Source organism: Coregonus lavaretus, assembly GCF_964263955.1.
Source record: "Coregonus lavaretus genome assembly, chromosome: 26".
NCBI lineage: Eukaryota > Metazoa > Chordata > Actinopteri > Salmoniformes > Salmonidae > Coregonus > Coregonus lavaretus.
In genome coordinates this window covers 5,132,286-5,158,647 of record NC_140013.1, presented here as the reverse complement: position 1 = coordinate 5,158,647, position 26,362 = coordinate 5,132,286, and the positions used below count along the sequence as shown (strand labels likewise).

At 40.6% G+C, this 26,362-nt stretch overlaps 1 protein-coding gene across 1 annotated transcript; it reads left to right on the top strand.

The window, feature by feature from the left end:
* Positions 1-430: 430 nt before the first annotated feature.
* On the top strand, positions 431-15,280 carry scn3b (sodium channel, voltage-gated, type III, beta; the record flags this gene model as incomplete). Its single annotated transcript, XM_084142639.1, has 6 exons — positions 431-446; positions 5,603-5,698; positions 9,808-9,971; positions 10,297-10,522; positions 13,312-13,450; positions 15,217-15,280. 6 exons carry the CDS (start codon positions 431-433, stop codon positions 15,278-15,280), a joined length of 705 nt encoding a protein of 234 aa, XP_083998765.1.
* Between the last annotated feature and the right edge of the window lie 11,082 nt (positions 15,281-26,362).

The window sequence follows — 26,362 nt, the reverse complement described above, 5'->3', positions numbered from 1 at the left end:
TTTGAATTCTTTCCTGATTAGGAACATTGACGAAAATTCGAGAATTTAAGAGGTTGAAGTACCACAGAGAAATGTAAAAATACTGGTAAGAATATTTTGGAATGCATATCAATATCACAATTGCTTTACTTTAGATGCTGGGTTTAGAATGTACTGTATTTCTGCAATGTATGGAACACACACACACACAGTACCATCCATTACAGTAAAAATCTGATTGATCTTATTCCATATGTCAATGCCTCACAATTCATTAAACATCTTAGTCTTTCCTAAATAAATGTAATTGGAAGGCAAACATAATTCATACTCAATGTGACTCATAATGGGTATACTTGAAATCATGCCGATCCTTGATCAGTACTTTAGAGGTACGCTATTCCCTAAATAGGGTGACATTTGAGATGCAGCCCAGGCATGGGGTGGGATAATGACTGCTCTCAGAGGTAATAGCAGAGAGAAGCAGTGAAGCAGAATGGAATAAAATGGCATCGAACAGCTTATCGTTTTGTGTCAAATGCAGATTACGTTCTATGTAGATGAAAGGTCATTGCATCATCCTATAAGCACCAAATATGAGAGAGAGTCATGGAGATTTTAAGGTTGCATTAGAAGCTCTGTAGGCTCATGGCTTTTCTTGGTGTGCTCAGAATGATGTGTTTTTCAATGCCCTACACACGTCCTAGTTTAATGCTCTACACATACTGTACACACCGAGTATACAGTGCATTCGGAAAGTATTCAGACCAAATGACTTTTTCCACATTTTGTTACGTTACAGCCGTATTCTAAAATGGATTAAATTGTTTTTCCCCCTCATCAATCTACACACAATACCCCATAATGACAAAGCAAAACTGGTTTTTATAAATTTTTGCAAATGTATAAAATACAAAAACTGAAATATTACATTTACATAAGTATTCAGACAAAGTACTCAGTACTTTGTTGAAGCACCTTTGGCAGTGATTACAGCCTCAAGTCTTCTTGGGTATGATGCTACAAGCTTGGCACACCTATATTTGTGGAGTTTCTCCCATTCTTCTCTGCAGATCTTCTCAAGCTCTGTCAGGTTGGATGGGGAGTGTCGCTACACAGCTATTTTCAGGTCTCCCCAGAGATGTTCGATCGGGTACAAGTCCGGGCTCTAGCTGGGCCACTCAAGGACATTCAGAGACTTGTCCCGAAGCCACTCCTGCTTTGTCTTGGCTGTGTGCTTAGGGTCGTTGTCCTGTTGGAAGGTGAACCTTCACCCCAATTTGAGGTCCTGAGCGCTCCGGAGCAGGTTTTCATCAAGGCTCTCTCTGTACTTTGCTCCGTTCATCTTTCCCTCGATCCTGACTAGTCACCCAGTCCCTGCCGCTGAAAAACATCCCCACAGCATGATGCTGCCACCACCATGCTTCACCGTAGGGATGGTGCCAGGTTTCCTCCAGACGTGACTCTTGGCATTAAGGCCAAAGAGTTCAATCTTGGTTTCATCAAACCAGAGAATCTTGTTTCTCATGGTCTGAGAGTCCTTAGGTGCCTTTTGGCAAACTCCAAGCGGACTGTCATGTGTCTTTTACTGAGGAGTGGCTTCCGTCTGGCCACTCTACTATAAAGGCCCGATTGGTGAAGGTCTGCAGTGATGGTTGTCCTTCTAGAAGTTTCTCCAATCGCTACAGAGGAACTCTGAAGCTCTGTCAGGTTCTTAGTCACCTCCCTGACCAAGTCCCTTCTCCCCCGATTGCTCAGTTTGGAAGGGTTTTGGTGGTTCCAAACTTCTTCCATTTAAGAATAATGGAGGCCACTGTGTTCTTGGGAACCTTCAATGCTGCAGACATTTTTTCGTACCCTTCCCCAGATCAGTGCCTCGACACAATCTGGTCTCGGAGCTCTACGGACAATTCCTTCAACCTCATGGCTTGGTTTTTGCTCTGACATGCACTGTCAACTGTGGAACCTTATATAGAAAGGTGTGCCTTTCTAAATCATGTCCAACCAATTGAATTTACCACAGGTGGACTCCAATCAAGTTGTAGAAACATCTCAAGGATGATCAATGGAAACAGGATGCACCTGAGCTCAATTTCGAGTCTCATAGCAAAGGGTCTGAATACTTATGTAAATAAGGTATTTCTGTTTCTTATTTTTAATACATTTGCAAAAATGTATTTCAACCTGTTTTCGCTTTGTCATAATGGGGTATTGTGTGTAGACTGATGAGGGGAAAAAACAATGTAATCCATTTTAGAAAAAGTCTGTAACGTAACAAAATGTGAAAAAAGTCAAGGGGTCTGAATACATTTTACTTACTTTATACTCTAGCTATCTACTGTATATCCCCTCATCTAGAAGCCCACAAAAGTGACCAGTTCATTGATCATCCTTATTGATAATATCTTTACTGATTCATTGAATAATGTGGCAAAAACAGGTATACTTTATACTGGCATTTATGAACACTTTCAAATATTCCACTTCTCTTTGTCAGCTGGAAATGAACAGGTGGGAATGGATAGTAGCTTTAAATGTAGAATATTTAACAAAAGTAATATTGAGCACTTTAAGATGTTGATTGATGATATTTCATGGGGAAATGTTTCTAATCAGGCCGATGTGGAGTCTACTTACCAGACTTTTCTCACATCCTTCAATTCTGTATTTCACCACTGCTTTCCCTTATTCAGACCTCATAAGAGAGCAGCAAATGGGTTATGGAAACCAGGGTTTACTACTGGTCTCTAAAGATCCTCAGTAAAAAAAAAAAATCAGAAGTCCCACCCCCCTTGAATTCTGCCAATTACAAATATACTGAACAAAAATATAAACGCAACATGTAAAGTGTTGGTCCCATGTTTCATGAGCTGAAATAAAACATCCCAGAAATGTTCCATACACACAAAAAGCAAAAATGTTGTGCAGAAATGTGTTTACATCCCTGTTAGTGAGCATTTCTCCTTTGCTAAAATAATCCATCCACCTGACAGGTGTGGCATATCAAGAAGCTGATTAAACAGCATGATCATTACACAGGTGTACCTTGTCCTAGGGACAATAAAAGGCCACTCTAAAATGTGCAGTTTTGTCACACAACACAATGCCACAGATGTCTCAAGTTTTGAGGGCGCATGCAATTGGCATGCTGACTGCAGGAATGTCCACCAGAGCTGTTGCCAGATAATTCAATGTACATTTTTCTACCATAAGCCGCCTCCAATCTTGTTTTAGATAATTTGGCAGTACGTCCAACTGGTCACAACCGCAGACCAGGTGTAACCATGCAAGCCCAGAACCTGCACATCGGGCTTCTTCACCTGCGGGATCATCTGAGACCAGCCACCCGGACAGCAGAAGAAACTGAGGATTATTTCTGTCTATAATAAAGCCCATTTGTGGGGAAAAACTCATTTTGATTGGGCCTGCCTCCCAAGTGGGTGAGCCTATGCCCTCCCTGGCCCACCCATGGCTGCGCCCCTGCCCAGTCATGTGAAATCCATAGATTAGGGCCTATTGAATTTATTTCAACTGACTGATTTCTTTATATGAACTGTAACTCAGTAAAATCATTGAAATTGTTGCATGTTGCATTTATATTTTTGTTCAGTATAGTATAAGCACACATTTACCCATCTACTTCGGATATCCCCCAAAATATACTTTACTAGTAAATTACAAGAATCTTCAAACAATATAAAGTAAACTTGGAAAATCATCAATCATCTGTTGAACAAGAAAAAGGCTTATACAACTCTCCGATCTCAATGCAATGTTGAAAGTAAGACCTATAGTGAACCTTGTGTTATTTCATGTGGATTTAATTATTTTTTGTGAACTGCACAGTAGTCTCCTCCATGTAGCCTAACTCTCACACTATCATGAACACACATGCACACACACAAAAACAAACATGTTTTTTTGTACACTGAATCTATCATGTTCAATTGTAAGTCGCTCTGGATAAGAGCGTCTGCTAAATGACTAAAATGCAATGTAAATGTTATTAGTATGCTTTGTTTCATTGATTGAACAAACTGTATTGTACACACACACACACACACATATATTGTTTTTCTTTTGATGTGGTTTTCATATAAGTCCTCTTGGGTTTCAAACCTCATCTGCACACTTTTACCTTGTTTTTATCTGCATTGTTTTGTCTTTTACGTGTCTTCCTTTGTGAAAATAAATAAGACTAAAACTAAAACTAACTTTAAAGAAATGTAAGAAGATTGAGGAACAACCTGCACTGAACTCTCTTTGTATTACATAAAAAACAGTCCTCCATATTTATCTTTTTTGTAGCCCAGTTCTGTGTGAACTAAAGAGCAGTGATATTAGTATTGTATTCATTCAAATCCCCTTACCTAGGCGAACAATGAATTGGATTACTTGTTGGAATACTTAAAAAAATAAAAACATTATATACATTTGAAGATAATTGTGATAGCCTATAAGTATAATTGATTAGCGTGCACAATTTAAGGGCACTAATGTTTCATGTAAATAGCCATTTTGAAATGTGTTATTTATTTAGAGTGAAAGGTCAAATGGTTAAAAATAGGAAAGCAAATTGTTTAATGGTCGGAGTCAGGTAGGCCTTTGCACTTCAGCAAACAAAGGAAAGGAGAGCTGCTCAACAACAATGACATAAAATCATGAGAATGGCTTACCAAGAAAAACTTCGCGGTAAAACTAATTCGCGGTAAAAAAATAAATAAGAATTAGCCAACTCCTTTTTTTCCGCGAATTAGTCCTTTTAGAAGTTTTTCTTGGTAAACCATTCTCATAGTTTAATGGTCGATTTACTTGTTGTTGTCGATGTGCCTGTGAACAACAAGAGCCTACTGTATATAGGGAGTGACTTTTACGCATGCGCATCAACGAAAATATTCTCGGAGCGCTAAGTGGCAGTTTATTGTGAAAAACAAAGGCAGTGGACAGCAGAACAAGAAACGTCATTTTCGGATTGCTCCTCCTTTTATGAAGATTCTGACAAAGGAGTGGCCTTTTTTCATATTAAACTTTTTACAATCCATTGTCATTGTATGATTGAGGATTTCTAGACGCTCACCCAGATCCCTCAATAGAAAGTGGCCTAACCGGAGCGTGGAATCTACAGGTCTCTTTTGGGTTTTATTCATGCCGAAGCTGTGAGGAATATCGAGTGAATGACTGTGAGTGTGTGAGTTATTTTATTTTCTCACCACTAAATTACTACTACTGGAATAATGTGGGAGTAGTTTACAAAAATATAAATTATGACTCTTAGCCAACATGCCATTGATAATGATAATATTTAATTTAATGTTCTCTTCAGACACTGGAAAATAACCAACCGTTGCCTTTTGTGTAACCTATTCGACTTTAAAACTTTACGCAAAATCGATAGACCAGCGAGATTTTTTTCACTCTTTGTGAAATCTCTACAGAGAATGTGTTATAATTATCGAGGACTGATCTCCTGGATAGCGGTGCGCTGTCCATTGTCCTGAAATTACGCTCCTCAAATGGCCTAATCAAACTAGGGTAATCCGCCACCACGCCATAGAAATAATGTAGATTAAATATGAGATTATTCGAGGCTGAAAGTGTGTTTTCTTTCTTTGATTGTGAACAGGGAGAGAGTGCCCAAGACAGCTATCCCAGAGAACACCGAATATGAGAACTCGAACCAGGGTTATATTGTATTCCCTATTACTTTTGGTTTTAGTAGGTAAGTGTTTGCACTTATATTATGTACTTGTCTCGAATGGTTGAAAATCACACCTAACTTAGACTTGAGATGCGACGGTTATTGACATAAATTGGAATATCACGATCAAACAAGTTGAAATCCCAACACTTAGCTAGGCCTTTATGTTCCGTTATCATTTCCGTTACTTTTTTGGTGGGGATTCAACTGACCACTTTGAGAGGTCTGACTAAGGCTAGTATGGCATGATTTGACAGGGTCAAGTGACATAGAAAGCCTATAGTATCATTCACTTGGCTTTTGCATAAAATAAAATGAAGGTATAAGTATAATATTATCATTACATGTAGAAGCCTACAGACAGGACATTATTTGGGTATTCACTCTCTAAAGTAAAATAAAATAGAATTTGGTAACACTTCTATATAAAATATTTTAAATACACTACATGACCAAAAGTATGTGGACATCTCATTCCAAAATCATGGGTATTAATATGGAGTTGGTCCCTCCTTTGCTGTGATAACAGCCTCCACTCTTCTGGGAAGGCTTTCCACTAGATGTTGGAACATTGCTGCGGGGACTTGCTTCCATTCAGCCACAAGAGCATTAGTGAGGTCGGGAACTGATGTTGGGCGATTAGGCCTGACTCGCAGTCGGCGTTCCAATTCATCCCATAGGTGTTTGATGGGGTTGAGGTCAGGGCTCTGTGCAGGCCAGTCAAGTTCTTCCACACCGATCTCGACAAACCATTTCTGTATGGACTTCGCTTTGTGCACGGGGGCATTGTCATGCTGAAACAGGAAAGGGCCTTCCTCAAACTGCACAGAATCGTCTAGAATGTCAATGTATGCTGTAGGTTTAAGATTTCCCTTCACTGGAACTAAGGGTTAAGCCCGAACCATGAAAAACAGCCCCAGACCATTATTCCTCCTCCACAGTTGGCACTATGCATTGGGCAGGTAGCGTTCTCCTGGCATCTGCCAAACCCAGAAACCCATTTCATGATGCTCCTGACGAACAGTTCTTATGGTGACATTGCTTCCATAGGCAGTTTGGAACTCGGTAGTGAGTGTTGCAACTGAGAACAGACAAGCTGAAATAGCAGAATCCACTAATTTGAAGGGGTGTCCACATACTTTTGTATATGTGGTGTATTATTGCAACATTTAAAAACATGAACAAACTAATAGAGGTACTTAAATAGAGAGCAGACAGTAGATCCTCTTCTCACTTGTCAGTGAGTTAAAGCCTCAGATGAGCCCTGTCTGTGCTGCCCTTCAGAAATAAGAAATAAATGAATTCATACATAACATTAGGCTACTGACACATATCATTTAGAGTGGGTTTCTACTTGGTCCTCTTTCCCAGTACGTTTCTGTGTCACTTTCACTACTGTGACTGTCCCGGTTTCCATGTGGCTGCATGTATGACCCTTCAGAATGAGCTGGAGATGTGATCGATGTTGACAGACAGCCTGGGGCTCTGGGTTACATAATACTAACCATTCGTTTCATCAGCCAGTCACACAAAGACTCCATGCAGAAAGCCACACATTTTCATCCCTCAGTCACTATAGCAGCCTGGCTGGGTTTGACAGGGTTTGGTCGCATCCCAAATGGCACCCAATTCCCTATATAGTGCACTACTTTGACCATATAGTGCACTACTTTTGACCTGGGCCCTGGTCTAAAGTAGTGCACTATATATGGAATACGGTGCTGTTTGAGATTCAGCTGTTATGTAGTGGGGTGGATGATGTTACGCTCACTGCATGTGTCCACAGTTGTCAGTCTAGTGTGAAATGTATTTTGTTCAAGGGTGTGAGGGTGTATTATTTGGTGAGTGAGTTGTGATTTGAGAACAGTGGTGTTTATGGCACTGCATTATGCCAGTCTGACACCAAGCCTGGTGCAAAATTAGGTCACAGGGTTATCAGATAGAACGCTCTGACAACAGACCAGGGGGGGATGGGTGGAGGGTGTGATTTAATTGAATAGAATAATACATTTATGTTTTTGCAGTCTTTTATTCCCGCCAGCTCTCACACGCAGGTTGACGTTTAATGTCATGAGTCTTGTCCTGGAGGCAGAACTGAACGATTTTCCCTTAGGCCAGCTGCAAAGTCAAAATTGTCTATATTGTAAAACTTCATGAAAACAATCATTTGCTTTTCGGTATTCATTTAAGGTTAGGGTTATGTATTAGGTTTAGCAGTGTGGTTAAGGTCAGGGTTAAGGTTAGGGTTGGGTTTTAAAAATTTTGATTGTATGACTTTGTGGCTGTGCCAGCTAGTGACCACTCTGCAGAGCTGCTTCCAGAACAATATTCATGACAAAAAACGCTAACCTGCCTCTCTCACACAAAAACACACACACACACACACACACACACACACACACACACACACACAATTACAGTTGAAGTCGGAAGTTTACATACACTTAGGTTGGAGTCATTAAAACTCGTTTTTCAACCACTCCACAAATTTCTTGTTAACAAACTATAGTTTTGGCAAGTCAGTTAGGACATCTACTTTGTGCATGACACAAGTAATTTTTCCAACAATTGTTTACAGACAGATTATTTCACTTATAATTCACTGTATCACAATTCCAGTGGGTCAGACGTTTACATACACTAAGTTGACTGTGCCTTTAAACAGCTTGGAAAATTCCAGAAAATTATGTCATGCTTTAGAAGCTTCTGATAGGCTAATTGACATAATTTGAGTCAATTAGAGGTGTACCTGTGGATGTATTTCAAGGCCTGACTTCAAACTCAGTCCCTCTTTGCTTGACATCATGGGAAAATCAAAAGAAATCAGCCAAGACCTCATAAAAAAAATTGTAGACCTCCACAAGTCTGGTTCATCCTTGGGAGCAATTTCCAAATGCCTGAAGGTACCACATTCATCTGTACAAACAATAGTACGCAACACCATGGGACCACGCAGCCGTAATACCGCTCAGGAAGGAGACGCGTTCTGTCTCCTAGAGATGAACGTACTTTGGTGTGAAAAGTGCAAATCAATCCCAGAACAACAGCAAAGGACCTTATGAAGATCCTGGAGGAAACAGGTACAAAAGTATCTATATCCACAGTAAAACGAGTCCTATATCGACATAACCTGAAAGGCTGCTCAGCAAGGAAGAAGCCACTGCTCCAAAACCGCCATAAAAAAGCCAGACTACGGTTTGCAACTGCACATAGGGACAAAGATCGTCATTTTTGGAGAAATGTCCTCTGGTCTGATGAAACAAAAATGTAACTGTTTGGCCATAATGACCATCGTTATGTTTGGAGGAAAAAGGGGGTAGCTTGCATGCCGAAGAACTCCATCCCAACCGTGAAGCACGGGGGTGGCAGCATCATGCTGTGGGCGTGCTTTGCTGCAGGAGGGACTGGTGCACTTCACAGAAATAGATGGCATCATGAGGAAGGAAAATTATGTGGATATATTGAAGCAACATCTCAAGACATCAGTCAGGAAGTTAAAGCTTGGTCGCAAATGGGTCTTCCAAATGGACAATGACCCCAAGCATACTTCCAAAGTTGTGGCAAAATGGCTTAAGGACAACAAAGTCAAGGTATTGGAGTGGCCATCACAAAGCCCTGACCTCAATCCTATAGCAAATTTGTGGAAAGAACTGAAAAGGCGTGTGCAATCAAGGAGGCCTACAAACCTGACTCAGTTACACCAGCTCTGTCAGGAGGAATGGGCCAAAATTCACCCAACTTATTGTGGGAAGCTTGTGGAAGGCTACCCGAAACGTTTGACCCAAGTTAAACAATTTAAAGGCAATGCTACCAAATACTAATTGAGTATATGTAAACTTCTGACCCACTGGGAATGTGATGAAATAAATAAAAGCTGAAATAAATCATTCTCTTTACTATTATTCTGACATTTCACATTCTTAAAATAAAGTGGTGATCCTAACTGACCTAAAACAGGGAATTTTTGCTAGGATTAAATGTCAGGAATTGTGAAAAACAGAGTTTGAATGTATTTGGCTAAGATGTATGTAAACTTCCGACTTCAACTGTATGTATCTCTGGGTGATGTGTACTGTACATGCTACAGTGTGGTGCTGGTGTGATGCCGCTCTGTTTGTTACGATCTCCAGTGCAGGTGAGCAGGCCAGTATGTGTAGATGTGCCCTCGGAAACAGAGGCGGTCGTTGGGAACCCCATGAAACTGACCTGCATCTCCTGTATGAAGAGAGAGGAGGTCAGCGCAGAGACACGCGTGGACTGGTACTACATCCCACCTGGCGAAGAACCCATCCCTGTAGGTCTCCTCCATCTAACATCCATTCGCACAAATAATATCATTACAATTATTTTACCTGATGATAGGACCAGCCATTTTTCCTGACCATGTGACCTGACCAGGAATTATTGCCTATAACTGGGGCATGGAGGTTTTTCCTGGTCAGGCTGAATGGTCTACAAGTACTTTGAACTATGAGGGAAAAATCTGGTGAAGTTAGCTAACAACGATTACAGTGTGTGTGTGTGTGTGTGTGTGTGTGTGTGTGTGTGTGTGTGTGTGTGTGTGTGTGTGTGTGTGTGTGTGTGTGCGTGTGTGTGTGCCTGCTACATTGCCCCCTCAGATCTACCTGTTTGATGGGCACCCCAGGGAGCTGGATGGGCCTTGGCGGGGTCGCTTGGTGTGGAATGGAAGTAGAGACCTGCAGGAACTCTCCATCAGTATCCTCAACGTCACAATGAACGACACGGGCACCTACAAGTGTGTGGTGTTCCGGCAGTTTGAGTTTGAGTCCTACTCCCCCTCGGTTATCAAAACCCTGGTAATCAACCTGGTGGTCAGACAGGAAGGTGAGAGTACTTCCTGTTCCTTCCTATTTTGTAATTTTACTTCCTGTACTTTCAAGCTCCTTGCTGGAGGCTTAACTGTCTGTGGTTTGCTGTGTGTGATTTGCGTATTTATATGTGCTTTGCCCCTTAAACCCTCTTCTCCTTGGTTGTTGCCATGTGTTTTGACAAAACTTAAAAGTAAAGTGTATTATTTTTCTTAGGTGCTATTAGGTATGTTAATCGTATTTACAATTTGCATTAAAGAAAAGGGTTATTGCATGAGTAATGAGTGTGTTTTTGTTCAGTTTTGATTATTATCAAAGCTCAATTGAAGGCCTCTTATAGTAAGGGAAGGTTTTTTTTAACCAACTACTTTACTATCTATTATAAGGGGTAATGTACATCATTTGGTTTCTATTTACTGTATGCTTACTGGATGTTCACCTTACTCAAATATACTATTTAATATGTATATTTGTATATCATTATTCCTACATTCACTTTACTCTATCTGCCTATCTATTGTGGACTGCTGGGGTTCATATAGATAGACTTAGTTGTATCAAAGTTGCTAGTTCATATCTGCATACATCTACATTTGATAATAGTCATTACCAACTATATTTTAGTTTGCCCTTGTATACATTACATGAAACGTACAACTTTTATTTTGCAACTCATACCATAGTAGTGTCCAATTGCAAAAAGCTGCGGGTCAGCAGGCAATTTTTCATTCCCATATAAGAAGGGATTATGATAATTTTATCTTTCTGCAGCTATTTGGAAGTTTCACACAGAAAATGCTGTGCCTCAGGCTTCGTGGAGTTTGGCACCAATTCATTGACACAGTGGTTCTCATCAGATCCAACTCTCATGTGTAGGGAGGAAGACAACTTTATTTAAATATAAGGAAAATCTTTCCGCTTATAAACGGTAAAAAAAAAAACGTATCAATCTAATCTGCTCTATTCATTTGATAATATTGTACCAATATCTTGTAGTATAGTGGCACAGCAGTGATACAGCCAGAGTGGCGCAGCGGTCTAAGGCACAGCATCTCAGTGCTAGAGGCGTCACTACAGACCCTGGTTCGATTCCAGGCTGTATCACAACCGGACGTGATTGGGAGTCCCATAGGGCGGCGCACAATTGGTCCGGGTTTGGCCGGTGTAGGCCAGACATTGTAAATAAGAATTTGTTCTTAACTAACTTGCCTAGTTAAATAAAGGTTAAAAATAAAGAGTGGACTTCCTTATTTGCACAGTATTATTTTTTAAACGAGAAAGACACAAAATTAACATTGAGAACCGCTATTATCATACATGTTTCTGCTGATTTCTTTCTCTATGTATTATAGCAAGACGTTTTGCTATAGCATGGTTGAACCTTTTATGTTACAAATATGAAGCCTAAACGCTCCAGTTTAAGGCTGGTATTACTTGTGCAAGAGGGATGACAATGGGTCAATTAAATGCATAGTTCAATTAAGACCTTGTGTGTGTACGAAAACGAGGGGAAGAGATGATCGTTGTTTAATACACTGTTGGGTTTGCAGTGTTGCAAGACAGTATGACTATTTTTTAAACTGAGGGAACTTGACCTATCAATATGTGCTACATAAAATATCTAACGTGTTTTGCATAGAGCTACGCTAACTATCTCGTCAGCTGGCAATAAATTGCCAGGTCAAGAGTGGTAGAGAATGTCTTATGCATGCAGGAAAACACTAAAGCATCATGAGAGGACTTTTTGGTTATTCCCAATAAGGTTACATGAAACACTATCCTGTATAATTTACACATGTGATTATACTAGCAATAATTGGATCTTGCCATCTTTATCATTGGACCATTATCCAATCAAATTTGTATTCTCAATATGTTCCAAAAAAACTCTCATATGTACAGACTAAGCATGCTTAACTGCCTCCTATACAGAATGAGATTGACTTCACCTGGCTAACAGAACAAGCTGTAATGCCCACATATGGGACTGTTTTGTAGTTTTGATTGTGAGTGAATGGATAAATCAGAAATAGATTGCTACATACTGAATCATTTGAATTAGAATTGTCGCTTTACTGCTAGTGGTGACAGGACAGTTATTTATTCTGGCTGATATGCTGGGTCTCAAAACACATTGAGAATCTGTTTACCGTCCCATATAAGAAAATAGGCCTACACAGTTATCTAACTAACAAATAGTCATCCTTACTACTCTATGCCTTAATTCACAAAAACTTGTAGAACAGTCTGTGCAGGATTTACAGTAAGTCCCTATCAAACCAATGCAGTTTATAACATTGTCTATTTCTGATGTCTTGCAGTGTTCTATCCAAGCAGATGCGGTGTGGGGTTGTGTCATAGAGATGGAAAGAGGGCACACCTATCTTTGCCATTCATCACTTCTGTGACAGCATGGGCAGAACCATTGAGGGCTATATCAATTTCAAAGTAGTCAGTGTCTTCTTCTTCTACTTCTGTGAGTTTTATGGCGGTTTGTAATCAAACTAAAAAGGTGTATACCTCCACCTACTGTGTTAGTGTGTATAGTCTGAACAGGCATAAAGCAAAAGTTAATGATTTAACTGCCACCTGTGGTGCTTGAATCTTTACTCAGGAGTATTTGGCTGATCCCTTCTGCTGACTTGGAAGGAATTCTATGATCCTTCCTTAACCCATAGGTAGTCTCACCCAGTTGATTACTTTAAAATGGTGAAAACCTTTAATGGCGCTGCCAATGCTAAAACCGACTTTGTATCAAGTGTACCCTATATCCATCTCTATGGGTTGTGTGTGTCTGTCTGGCAGCCAGTGACGACACCACTGCCCTGTACTCAGAGATCATGATGTACGTCCTGCTGGTCTTCCTCACCTGCTGGCTCCTGGTGGAGATGGTCTACTGCTACAGGAAGATCTCCAAGTCAGACGAGCATGTCCAGGACACCGCGTGAGTATCTCTTAGCCATGTGTCTCGTAGGTTTTTATCTCATAGGCTTGTCTTGTACCTCGTAGGCTTGTATCTCTTAGCATTAGATCTCATAGCCTCATATCTTGTAGTCGCGTCTTATATCTCGTAGCCTTGTATATCATAGCCTGTATGTACTAAGGGCAACTCTGGTCTTCTTTTGTTGCTTTGCACCATGTATCTAGATGTATGGTGCAGGGCAATGATAGACGACTAGAGTTGGCTTCAGCACGTACAGTATGGATACGATGCTAAGTATCTCATACTGCATGTGGAGTTTGGGCCTTACCCACAGTAGGCATTACTGACAATGTGGCGTAACATTACCCCTGCTGATTTTATGACCCCTTCAATAAATTGGGGTTAGTGAATAGTTTACATTTACTGTTAGGCCATGCAGTATCCAATGTATAGGTTGTGCGATCTGCGAAAGAGTGTAATGGAGGTGTAATGGTCTGAGGGATTTTGCGGTCAGTAGTCGGTTAGCTGTTTCAGTAAGTCGTCTTTCTGCTGAGGTCCCTGGATTGTTTGGAGCGCTCTGCTGACTCCTGTTCCACCATTTTCAAACAACCAATTTAGTGCTCTGTGGCCAAGGCTTAAATATATTCATGTGGTGTCAGCTCCCAATGATTGGTGATGGTGCTGGGCGGTAGATGGAAGTCGGTACAGTGGATTGTGGCCATCACATTTCGACCTTACAATACGATATTGGGTAATATACAGTGCATGTTTGAATCCAATTACACTATTTCCTGTACCTTACACTGAAAGTACCAATAGTGCAGGATAGATGTACACAGAACCTACTTGGGAAATTGAGAGAATGCCTGAAGGAATCAATTGAGAAATAGGTTAAAATAATGCACTTCTGAACAGATGAAGAGAGTATACACTGCTACATTATATGGGTTGTGACAGTTGTTCCACAAATGCTTTTTAAATAGACAACACTTTGCACTTTGCACTCAGTCTAGAGACAACGCCTAATGACCCAATGCCCAGGAATACCACATTAAGTTTAACCACCAGTGGTGTGTTGCGAGGAGTGACCTCCATCCGTTCTAGTGCTGACAGGACTTAGGGCTCATAGGGCTCTGGTCAAAAGTAGTACACTATATAGGGAATAGGGTGCCATTTGGGACGCAGCCATGGTATTGAGCTGTTTGAGCAGATAAACTACATTAGAGGCACACCGATGGCAGGCAGCCAGCCATAATATGTGACTGGCTGTTGAACAGTACAGGATAATGCAGCCATTTTAAAGGATCTGTAGCGTTCATTAGTGATCCTAAATCACATCAATCATGGACTGTTGGCTAGGAGACAGGATGATCTCCACCAGTTGCACCTGTGATTAATCGATTTCCTACTGTTTTACCACTTTCATTTGACATGGTCCTCTTATTTGGATACTTTTTTCTTATAGAATAATGGCTAGGAAATAGGCTAACTCATGGGTTGTGGGAATCCTATTAGCAAAGTTGAACGAAATCGGCGTCATAGTTTCTAAGTCAGTATCCAGGCTTATGGTCGATATTGCTTTTGGCATATTGTCATGAATAAACTGGAACATTCCCAATGATAACATATCCCAATTGTCTCAATTGTTTTGCATTGTTTTGCAATTGTCTCAATTGTTTTGCATTGACGGAGTTCAATAAGAAAGGCCCAATGAAATGCACACAGTATGGTTCTACATGGATGCACTACAGGGTCTCAGATTTACCTCTCTTTCTACCCATCTACAGGACAAACTACCTAGCCATTCCCTCAGAAAATAAAGAGAACCTGGGTGTTCCAGTTACAGAATAAAAGTGATTGTCTCACACCAATACGGTATTTTGAATGTGCCTCTCAATCTGATCTCGATCAGAAAATCACTCTCCCCTTCAACTCATTGTCTGTAACTAACCGAGTCTCTTTCTGTTGCACCCGCATCCGCCATTTTCTTCCACAAGACATTACTCACTCACATCATAGTAAAAACGTTCCCTTCCTCAACCACTCATCTCTCTGCTTTATCTTCATTTACCATCAGCTCTTTCTCACTCTTAGTACTAGTACCAATATTAAAAGTCTACCTAATTGTGAAAATAATGAGTGAAAACAATAGTTTTATATAAGAAATCCTCTCTCCACATGGGATTCCGTGGTACTTGATTTAAGTGTCGTTTTCAAAGGGAGAGTGGCTCGATCGCAACAGTGAAAGAAATGAGGCCTTTGAACACTCTGAACATACCCCCTGCTGAGTTCTCAGAACAGTGAACGAAGACACGTTTTCTTAGTATTGCTAAGGGGCTGTGTGAGGCACAGTACATGTTTTTAGAGTGCTACTTTCTGTTTTTTTAATGGAAGAAAGTTTCTCGCAAGTTATTGTTTTACATTTCTGAATCTGCATTAGAATATGTGTTATTGTTGTACCTAATCGGTATAGCTAGAGACTTGTGCATTTTTCAACACATCAAGCAGCTTAGTCTGTCCTCTGTTTCAGGTACTGACCAATGGTGTATCAAGCAGTTCATGGTCACCTGACGATACAGACTGAACTCCTTGAAGGGAACATTCAGTGAAGATGTCACAACGCCTATCAGCAACTTTGTCTTGGTCTTGTGGTGTGAGCTAGCCAAATCCTCGAATGCTCAAGTATACTGTGGTCCTCTGTAGCTCAGCTGGTAGAGCACAGCGCTTATAACGCCAAGGTAGTGGGTTCGATCCCCGGGACCACCCATACACAAAAAATTTATGCACGCATGACTGTAAGTCGCTTTGGATAAAAGCGTCTGCTAAATGGCTTATTATTATTACTCTCCTTTCTTATTTCACTCTGTACCACTCTGTGCCAGACAGCAGTTATTTGATGATTAATAAGTTGTTTATGCCATTTGAATGTCACCCACAGAAAAGAAACTGAACCTACTGTTGCAGAGGACCAAGGAATTACTTCAAAGTAAATTACTCATACTTTTAAATGCGTGAAATGTTATTCAAATGTTAATAATTATGCTGTATTGCACATAATTGGGTGCCCATAAAAATGTCTGGTACATTATTTTCAATTCATTTTTACTCTACTGATAGAATATGACGAGATTACGGCTCAAGGTTTTGAGGTGCCTCGTCATTATCTTTTTACAGAAATTGGATTGCATAGCCTTTCAAGTTTACTTCACTTAAGTTGTTTAGTGAAAGAAAATGTTTCATGCACAGTATGACTGTGGTTTATGGTATGAACACGGAGTCCTCTCGCTGGTTCTTAGTGTGACTCAAATGCCAACTATGTCAGAAGCTCCTCTTTAAGTTCAATTCTCTTCCACAGAAAGAGCCTGGTATGAGAAGATGTGGTGCATTTGGATCTTAGAGAGTGACTAGGCTATTTTACAAAAGAAGAAGGAAAAAGATGGCACATACATAGTCACAGTAATTGGTCAATATGGCTTTTTTACTCAGCGTTTTGTAAGCTATAATGTTTATTCAATGGCATCTTAAGACATTCAAAACAATGATGCTGCAGAATACAACTACTGTACGCCCCAATAGCCAAAAACTTGATCATGCTATACTATGCTAAACCATATGCTGGCTTTTGAGGTTGTTGTTTTTTCATCTACAGTAGCATTGCTATTGAGACTCAAATATGTGCCTACTTCTATAGTTACAATTAATGTATATACTGTATTGTGTACAATCATACTATATACAGTGGGGGAAAAAAGTATTTAGTCAGCCACCAATTGTGCAAGTTCTCCCACTTAAAAAGATGAGAGAGGCCTGTAATTTGCATCATAGGTACACGTCAACTATGACAGACAAAATAAGAAAATCACATTGTAGGATTTTTAATGAATTTATTTGCAAATTATGGTGGAAAATAAATATTTGGTCAATAACAAAAGTTTCTCAATACTTTGTTATATACCCTTTGTTGGCAATGACACAGGTCAAACGTTTTCTGTAAGTCTTCACAAGGTTTTCACACACTGTTGCTGGTATTTTGGCCCATTCCTCCATGCAGATCTCCTCTAGAGCAGTGATGTTTTGGGGCTGTTGCTGGGCAACAGGGACTTTCAACTCCCTCCAAAGATTTTCTATGGGGTTGAGATCTGGAGACTGGCTAGGCCACTCCAGGACCTTGACATGCTTCTTACGAAGCCACTCCTTCGTTGCCCGGGCGGTGTGTTTGGGATCATTGTCATGCTGAAAGACCCAGCCACGTTTCATCTTCAATGCCCTTGCTGATGGAAGGAGGTTTTCACTCAAAATCTCACGATACATGGCCCCATTCATTCTTTCCTTTACACGGATCAGTCGTCCTGGTCCCTTTGCAGAAAAACAGCCCCAAAGCATGATGTTTCCACCCCCATGCTTCACAGTAGGTATGGTGTTCTTTGGATGCAACTCAGCATTCTTTGTCCTCCAAACACGACGAGTTGAGTTTTTACCAAAAAGTTATATTTTGGTTTATCTGACCATATGACATTCTCCCAATCCTCTTCTGGATCATCCAAATGCACTCTAGCAAACTTCAGACGGGCCTGGACATGTACTGGCTTAAGCAGGGGGACACATCTGACACTGCAGGATTTGAGTCCCTGGCGGCGTAGTGTGTTACTGATGGTAGGCTTTGTTACTTTGGTCCCAGCTCTCTGCAGGTCATTCACTAGGTCCCCCCGTGTGGTTCTGGGATTTTTGCTCACCGTTCTTGTGATCATTTTGACCCCACGGGGTGAGATCTTGCGTGGAGCCCCAGATCGAGGGAGATTATCAGTGGTCTTGTATGTCTTCCATTTCCTAATAATTGCTCCCACAGTTGATTTCTTCAAACCAAGCTGCTTACCTATTGCAGATTCAGTCTTCCCAGCCTGGTGCAGGTCTACAATTTTGTTTCTGGTGTCCTTTGACAGCTCTTTGGTCTTGGCCATAGTGGAGTTTGGAGTGTGACTGTTTGAGGTTGTGGACAGGTGTCTTTTATACTGATAACAAGTTCAAACAGGTGCCATTAATACAGGGAACGAGTGGAGGACAGAGGAGCCTCTTAAAGAAGAAGTTACAGGTCTGTGAGAGCCAGAAATCTTGCTTGTTTGTAGGTGACCAAATACTTATTTTCCACCATAATTTGCAAATAAATTCATTAAAAATCCTACAATGTGATTTTCTGGATTTTCTCCCCTCAATTTGTCTGTCATAGTTGACATGTACCTATGATGAAAATTACAGGCCTCTCTCATCTTTTTAAGTGGGAGAACATGCACAATTGGTGGCTGACTAAATACTTTTTTTCCCCACTGTATGTCACTGTTTATCTTACTCACTGTATCTCTGTATTGAGCTATTAAAGGACAATGCTTTCCAAATGTATCCGAACCCTTCTCTATACTTATCTAATTTGTAAAGTCTTTCTACATTGATCTTGAAAATCAATATAATCACACAGTTGGCACAGAGACGAGACAAGCAGGTCGGGTTTCATTGAAGTGCTAAAAAGAAATCAACACTCGATAAGATTTGCGCAAAGCTGTCTGTCAGCCTCCTCACTGATTGACTAATAACAGAAGAAGGCATTGTAACGGTTTTTAAATAACTAAAAAAGATAACAGATAACTATTTTGTTATTGCCTGATTAGCGAATACCACAGGGAAAATGAGCATCAAACCATTTGCATAAATATAATGTGACTAGTCCACCCACAAGGTTTCGATTACATGTCTTGAATGGGGACTGGGGGTGGTGACGGACTGGGGGTGGTCGCACCAAGCTGATTGAGACTGAGGAGGTAGACTGTGAATGAATTAGGCCAAGTCTAGGTAGGTTCAACCATCCATCTACACCATCCATCCACCTCCACACTGCACAGCTGGTGTAAAGCACCTTAGGATGGGGGGCAGTCCTCGGAGAGCAATCTCACCACAGCTATGTTCTTGTTCTGTGGCTGCCGGTGACAGATATAGCATCTGTCGTTATAGCAACCCAGGCAAGCCCCGAGCAGGGAGCAGATTGGTTGGCTTCGAAGTAACTATGCCATAATGCAAGTTTTGTGCAGGTCATGCGCTAGCCGATAATGACTACACAGTACAGGGCACAAGGGTTATCACAACCCTAGCTAGTAATGCACCCTAAAGCATAGGCCAACACCATTGATATGAAAGTTAAACATTTAATTATGTGTGTGCTGCTACTGATTCAGCCAGTAATGCGGTTTCCTCCTCTTCTGTATTACAAGCGTATCTATGGAGTTCGGTAAGTGTCCTATCTCCCAAAGGGTACGACCCACTATTGTGACTCACATTCAATACTTTATAATTATACCAGGCTGTTACTGCTCTGAAATAAGTTCATTTATCACAGAAATTAATTCAACAATGCTAGATGTTCTATTGGAGCTGGAATATTGCCAATCCCTCACAGCAATTCATTAACATTTTACACAACGACATATTCAATCTCTCCCTATCCCAGTCTGTTGTCCCCACTTGCTTCAAGATGTCCACCATTGTTCCTGTACCCAAGATATCTGAACTAAATGACTATCGCCCTGTAGCACTCACTTCTGTCATCATGAAGTGCTTTGAGAGGCTAGTTAAGGAGCATATCACCTCCACCTTACCCGACACCCTAGGCCCACTACAATTTGCATGCCGCCCCAACAGATCCATGGATGATGCAATCGCCATTGCACTGCACACCGTCCTTTTCCACCAGATCAAAAGGAACACTTACGTGAGAATGCTGTTCAATGACTACAGCTCAGCCTTCAACACCATAGTGCCTTCCAAGCTCATCACTAAGCTAAGGACCCTGGAACTGAACACCTCCTGTACTTCCTGATGGGCCGCCCCAGGTGGAGAGGGAAGGTAACAACACAACCGCCATGCTATCCCTCAACACAGGGGCCTCTCAGGGGTGCAGGCTTAGTCCCCTCCTATACTCCCTGTTCACCCACTCCCTCGCACAACTCCAACACCTTTATTAAGTTTGCTGACAACACGACGATGGTAGGCCTGATCACCGACGAAGATGAGACAGCCTGTAGATGAGAGACCTGGCAGTGTGGTGCCAGGACAACAACCTCTCCCTCAATGTGATCAAGACAAGGAACTGATCGTGGACTACAGGAAACGGAGGGCCGATCACGCCCCCATTCACATCGACGGGCTGTAGTCGAGCGTGTCGAGAGCTTCAAGTTCCTCGGTGTCCACATCACTAAGGACCTATCATGGTCCAGACATACCAACACAGTCGTGAAGAGGGCACGACAATGCCTCTTCGAGGCTGAAATGGTTTGTCATAGGCCCTCAGATCAAAGACTCCAGCCACCCAAGTCATAGACTGTTCTTTACTGCACGGCAAGCGGTACCAGAGCGCCAAGTCTGGGACCAAAAGGCTCTTGAACAGCTTCTACCCCCAAGCCATAAGACTGCTTAATAGTTAATCAAATGGCTACCTGGACTATTTACATCAACCCCTGTTAATTATCTATCCTGATTGCCTAGTCACTTTTACCCCTACCTACATGTACATATTACCTCAATTACATAAACTGCCTCGTACCCCTGCACATTGACTCGGCACCAGTACTCCTTGCATATAGCCGGGTGGCAGGTAGCTTATTGGTTAAGAGCGTTGTGCCAGTATCTGAAAGGTCGCTGGTTCTAATCCCCAAGCCGACTAGGTGAAAAATCTGTCGATGTGCCCTTGAGCAAGGCACTTAGCCCTAATTGCTCCTGTATGTCGCTCTGGATAAGAGTGTCTGCTAAATGACTAATTCTTACTTTTTTGGGGGGTTATTATATATTTTTTAGCTTGTTATCTATTTTCTTTCTTACTTTTTAACTCTGCATTGTTTGGAAAGGGCTCGTAACTAAGCATTTCACTGTGAAGTCTACACCTGTTGTTTTTGGCGCATGTGCCCAAACATTTTTGGTGGGGATTTGAAGGTGAAGGCAATGCAGGTGCATCGAAGGGACAGAGACACTGAAAAACAGGTTCTATCTCCGGGCCATCAGACTGTTAAATAGTCACCACTAGTCGGCCTACATCCAGTACCCTGCCCTGAACTTTAGAGACTGCTGCCCTATAGTCATAGTCATTGAACACTGGTCACTTTAATAATGTTTACATACTGTTTTACCCACTTTATATATACTGTATTCCAGTCAAGGCTCATCCTATATAAGTACTGCTGTACACACCTTTTCTATTCATATACTGTCCATAATGTCTATACACACCAACATATCCATATATATTTATATTCCGGACTCTGACATTGCTCATTCTAATATTTTTGCATTTCTTAATTCCTTTATTTAAATGTTTTGGGATTGACGTGTATTGTTTTATATTGTTAGGTATTACTGTACTGTTGGAGCTAGGAACATAAGCATTTCGCTACACCCGCGATAACATTAGCCAAATATGTGTAAGCGACCAATACAATTTGTATTATGTCATGTTTCATGTGGACCCTAGGAAGAGTAGCTGATACTTTTGCAGCGGCTAATGAAAATCCTAATAAATACCAAATACCAAATTTGATTTGATAACAATAACAGAAGAACTTAGCAATAACATAACAAATGTGTCATTATGTGCTCTGTCAATGCTACTTCCTTTCACTTTTACTCTCAATTTAGTTACAGAATGGGACATAACAACATCTAAGAAAACAAGATAGGTAATGTCAATTATAACATCTACAAAGGGTCTTTGTCTCCCTCTAGTGTAGAACAAATATATATATAATAAAACACCAAGTTATTCAACCTGACATAACACAGTTAGGGTGGGCCTTAGGCCTATAGCGTTATAAAATACTATTTATGGTAATCAAACAATTAAAAAGGGTAAGTAGAGCTGTGGTTATAGTGTCTTCCGAGTGGCGCAGTGGTCTAAGGCACTGCATTGCTGTTCTAGCTGTGCCACTAGAGATCCTGGTTCGAATCCAGGCTCTGCCGTAGCCGCCGCGACCGGGAGACCCATGGGGCGGCACACAAATTGGTCCAGGGTAGGGCAGGGATGTAGCTCAGTTGGTAGAGCATGATGTTTGCAACGCCAGGGTTGTGGGTTCGTTTCCCACAGGGGGCCAGTATAAAAAAATAATGTATGCACTCACTAACTGTAAGTCGCTCTGGATAAGAGCGTCTGCTAAAATGTAAATACTTCATCACTATTGTAGTAGCCTACTTGAGTAAAACTGTTTATTTAGTCAACTTTTTACAAGAATATAAAGTATCCTATTTCACGATGGTTTAAGTTGTTAAATCCCTTAATGAGCCAAACTTCGCACGAATCCTCACATCTGACTAAGCTCAGATACAGCATGGACAATCCCTCGTTCCTTCTCCCCCAAAATGCATTTATTGATCTATATTCAATAAGCACCTCCATGACTCTGAAAAATCCCTTTTGGAGAAGAAACGTCATGATGGATCATCAACAAAAACCGGGACCCCTAGGGTCTCCATTCAGGCCTAGAATATTTGAGTGCATTAGTTCTGTCTGAGTTGATGTTAGTTATAGGATGAGACAGTGCAATATGGTTCTAGGGCCATAGGAGGGCAGTGTACCTGTTTACTGAAGGAGCTGTGATTTTGTATGGGTGGCAGGGTGAGAGAAGATACCTGGTTTAAACCTTACTCTACCTTATTATCTCTTTATCCTGTTTGCTGATTTGATGTTATTGATTGGAGTACACACCCCACCCTGTGTGTGTGTGTGTGTGTGTGTGTGTGTGTGTGTGTGTGTGTGTGTGTGTGTGTGTGTGTGTGTGTGTGTGTGTGTGTGTGTCCATATACAACCCACACACTGTATCCCTATCTAAGCCAAAGTGTGATACAGGCTAAACAATTACACTCTGCTTAAAGGTTTGATAAAAATCTACCTTTTAGAAATATACAGTATGTGAAGGGAATTTCAAGCCTAGTGAGAATTAGGATTACATCTGAGAGCAAGAGATCCACAAGCAGTAATCCATTCACATTTTACCCATTGTGCAGCAAATGCTAAAATGTTAATTGAAGATAAATAATGTATGCAACTGCAACAAAAATGATGAATGAATTAACTATTGCCTGAAGTTGGGAGGGAACTTTTGTAAAAAAATGTAAGCAAAAGGACATTGTAGCCTAGAAAGAATTTGCAGCCTCTCATTTCATGGTGACATTAGTTTTTAAGTCTCTCTTTTACATCTTGCTTCAGTAAATAAGAAATCACATTCCTCCCTCAAATCATATCAGCAGATGTGGGCTTTCAACTAGGAATGCTTTCAACTCCATTTTGATACTTGAAAATGTTTTCATGAATCTCCTTGACTCTCCCAGACTGACATTACTCCATAAAAGAGACAACAGACACGTTGATGTTCTTCCTCGTCACATCTCCCCTGGCCTGGACATCTTCAAAGTGTCAGCGTGAGAAAATAAACCCACAGGCAAAATGCCAGCATGTTCAAGTATGCACTGTCTGCAGCGCAACACTAAATTATGCTTAAGTAGTCAACAGAGCACCCACAGAAGCTCTTCTCAAATCCACACAAAGTTAATCTGATTTGAAAGAATGCAAATGATTGCATTTTCAGAGGTGAGTCAGGTGAGGGCTTAAGTTAATTTGATCAAACTTGTCATTGCCATAATTTGATCAAACTTGTCATTGCCGTGTACTGACTAATAAGTCACAAGGGCGTCTTAAGCAGTTCTCAGTGTGAGTGTGTCCATTGTTTTGACAGGTATGAAGTAAGTGAATTAGGTCTGGGACACCTTTGGAATAGCCAGGACTTATTATGAGTTCTTATGAGTCAAAGCCACTAGGTACCATACTCTACAAGTACTGTATAAGCAAACGTGAGGGAAAATGAGGGAATATGAGTGAAAATGAGCAAAAACCCAAATGAAGACTAAGGGCCGAAATCCATGTTTTACTTTTAAAGGCCCAGTGCAATCAGAAACGTGATTTTCCAGTGTTTTATCTATATTTCCACACTATGAGATTGGAATAATACTGTGCAATTGTGAAAATTATGATAATGCCCTTTTAGTGTAAGACCTGTTTGAAAAGACCGCCTGAAATTTCAGCCTGTTTTGGTCGGATGGAGTTTTGGCCTGCCTGGTGACATCACCAGGTGGTAAGTTATTTAATAGACCAATAACAGCTATTTTTCAGTTTCCCCTCCCTACTCAGACTACTCAGTCCTGGCAACATTCTTGCTTGAGAATTGTTTTTTGCTTTTTTTGGTCTTTTTCTGTCTTTTTTTATCCTAGTAAGGTACTTAATTGTTACCCAGAAATGATTTGATATTGAGATAGAAACGGCTGCATTGGATAATAATGAAACGGTTTTAGCAAAGACATGAGTTAAAAAGATTCCTGTTCAAAGAACAAGATTGAGCATGAAATGAATGTTGTAAGTTCAAACATTTGATTTGGTCTATTCTGATATTTTGACTGATTAATTTCAAGAAGTTATAATCAAAAGAGGGATGGATAGCTTCCTATCATTTAAAAATCTGGTTTGCCTCTTACGGCCACCATACTATGCTTTCATCTCTCCCCATACAAAAATTTTAGATATGAATTAACCAAAAGGCTGTCCACCCATATTTACTTTCTACTAGCACCCTCTCCCTCCCCAACATTTCATTCATATGCACTTCAAACACAAGGCATCTTTGATTATGCGCACAAAGGGATGCCTTAAATAAAAAGAACATTAACAAGTCAGAATCCACAGTGAATCAATGGCTGCTTTATCATGCGTGATTAGAGAACCGAGCTGATGTCGGCTCTGAGTGACGTCGTAGCTCCATTGTTAGTGAAATGAACACCTGGCTGTTAGCGACGTGCTAAATCACTGGGATATGTTTAGCCCCACCTGGATACCACATTCTTGAATTACTCTAACTGTCACTGTGCTCAATCTGCTGGTGCTTTCCTGTAGGCCTTCTGATTATTTATTTATTGATAAAATGTATATACATAAAATTATAATTCGTCATGAACCAATTACTTAAAATATGCAATGAATTAAATTGCCCAAAGCATTCTTTTTAGACATATACAGTAATTAAATAATAATAAGATGCATAATATTATGAATATACATTAAACATTAACGAGATATACATTAATGTGTAGGCTATGAGTCCTAATACAACGTTTAGAAGCTTTCTTTGAGTACGAATTCACTCTTATACTTTTGCATAAAGCAGTCATGAGGACAGTTGCCCAAGGTGAGGCTAGACGCAATCAGACGCAATCACTGACGTGATTTTACCTTCGGGTAACCACATTTCAAAAAGTTGCCTATCTCTGGTTCCTCTTGAATATAACTTAAATAATTCATAAATCCAGAATTTAATTAGGGACCATGATGAGAAATAACAAGTCATGCTTCAACATTAAAGACACACTGCCCGTAGGCCTCTCCCCAGTTCTCACCACTGAAGATCAAAATTCTATTAATTAAAACCCAAGGATCATCTGCATGTTCAATGTGATGAGAATAATGTTAGTAATAATTACATTAAGATAATGACCACACAATTTTAGTCTTCCACTTTACCTCAAGCAGGTCCTTGTTTGTGAAAAGTACATCGTCAAGTGATTGCTTAAACAGTGTTAAAACAATTTTCTTCAAACCTTAAGGGGCTAATTAGTTTGAAAATACATAAAGCTAAATAACTACAGCCTCTACTACTGTAGTCTGGAGCTGCACAGCCAATTCTTCTACATGTTTGCATTATTCAAATATTTTCACAACTGTATCTCAGATTTGTTCTACGCCTCAAGCTTATCTGGCAAAGATACAGTACCAGTCAAAAGTTTGGACACACCTACTCATTCAAGGGATTTTCTTTATTTTTACTATTGTCTACATTGTAGAATAATAGTGAAGACATCAAA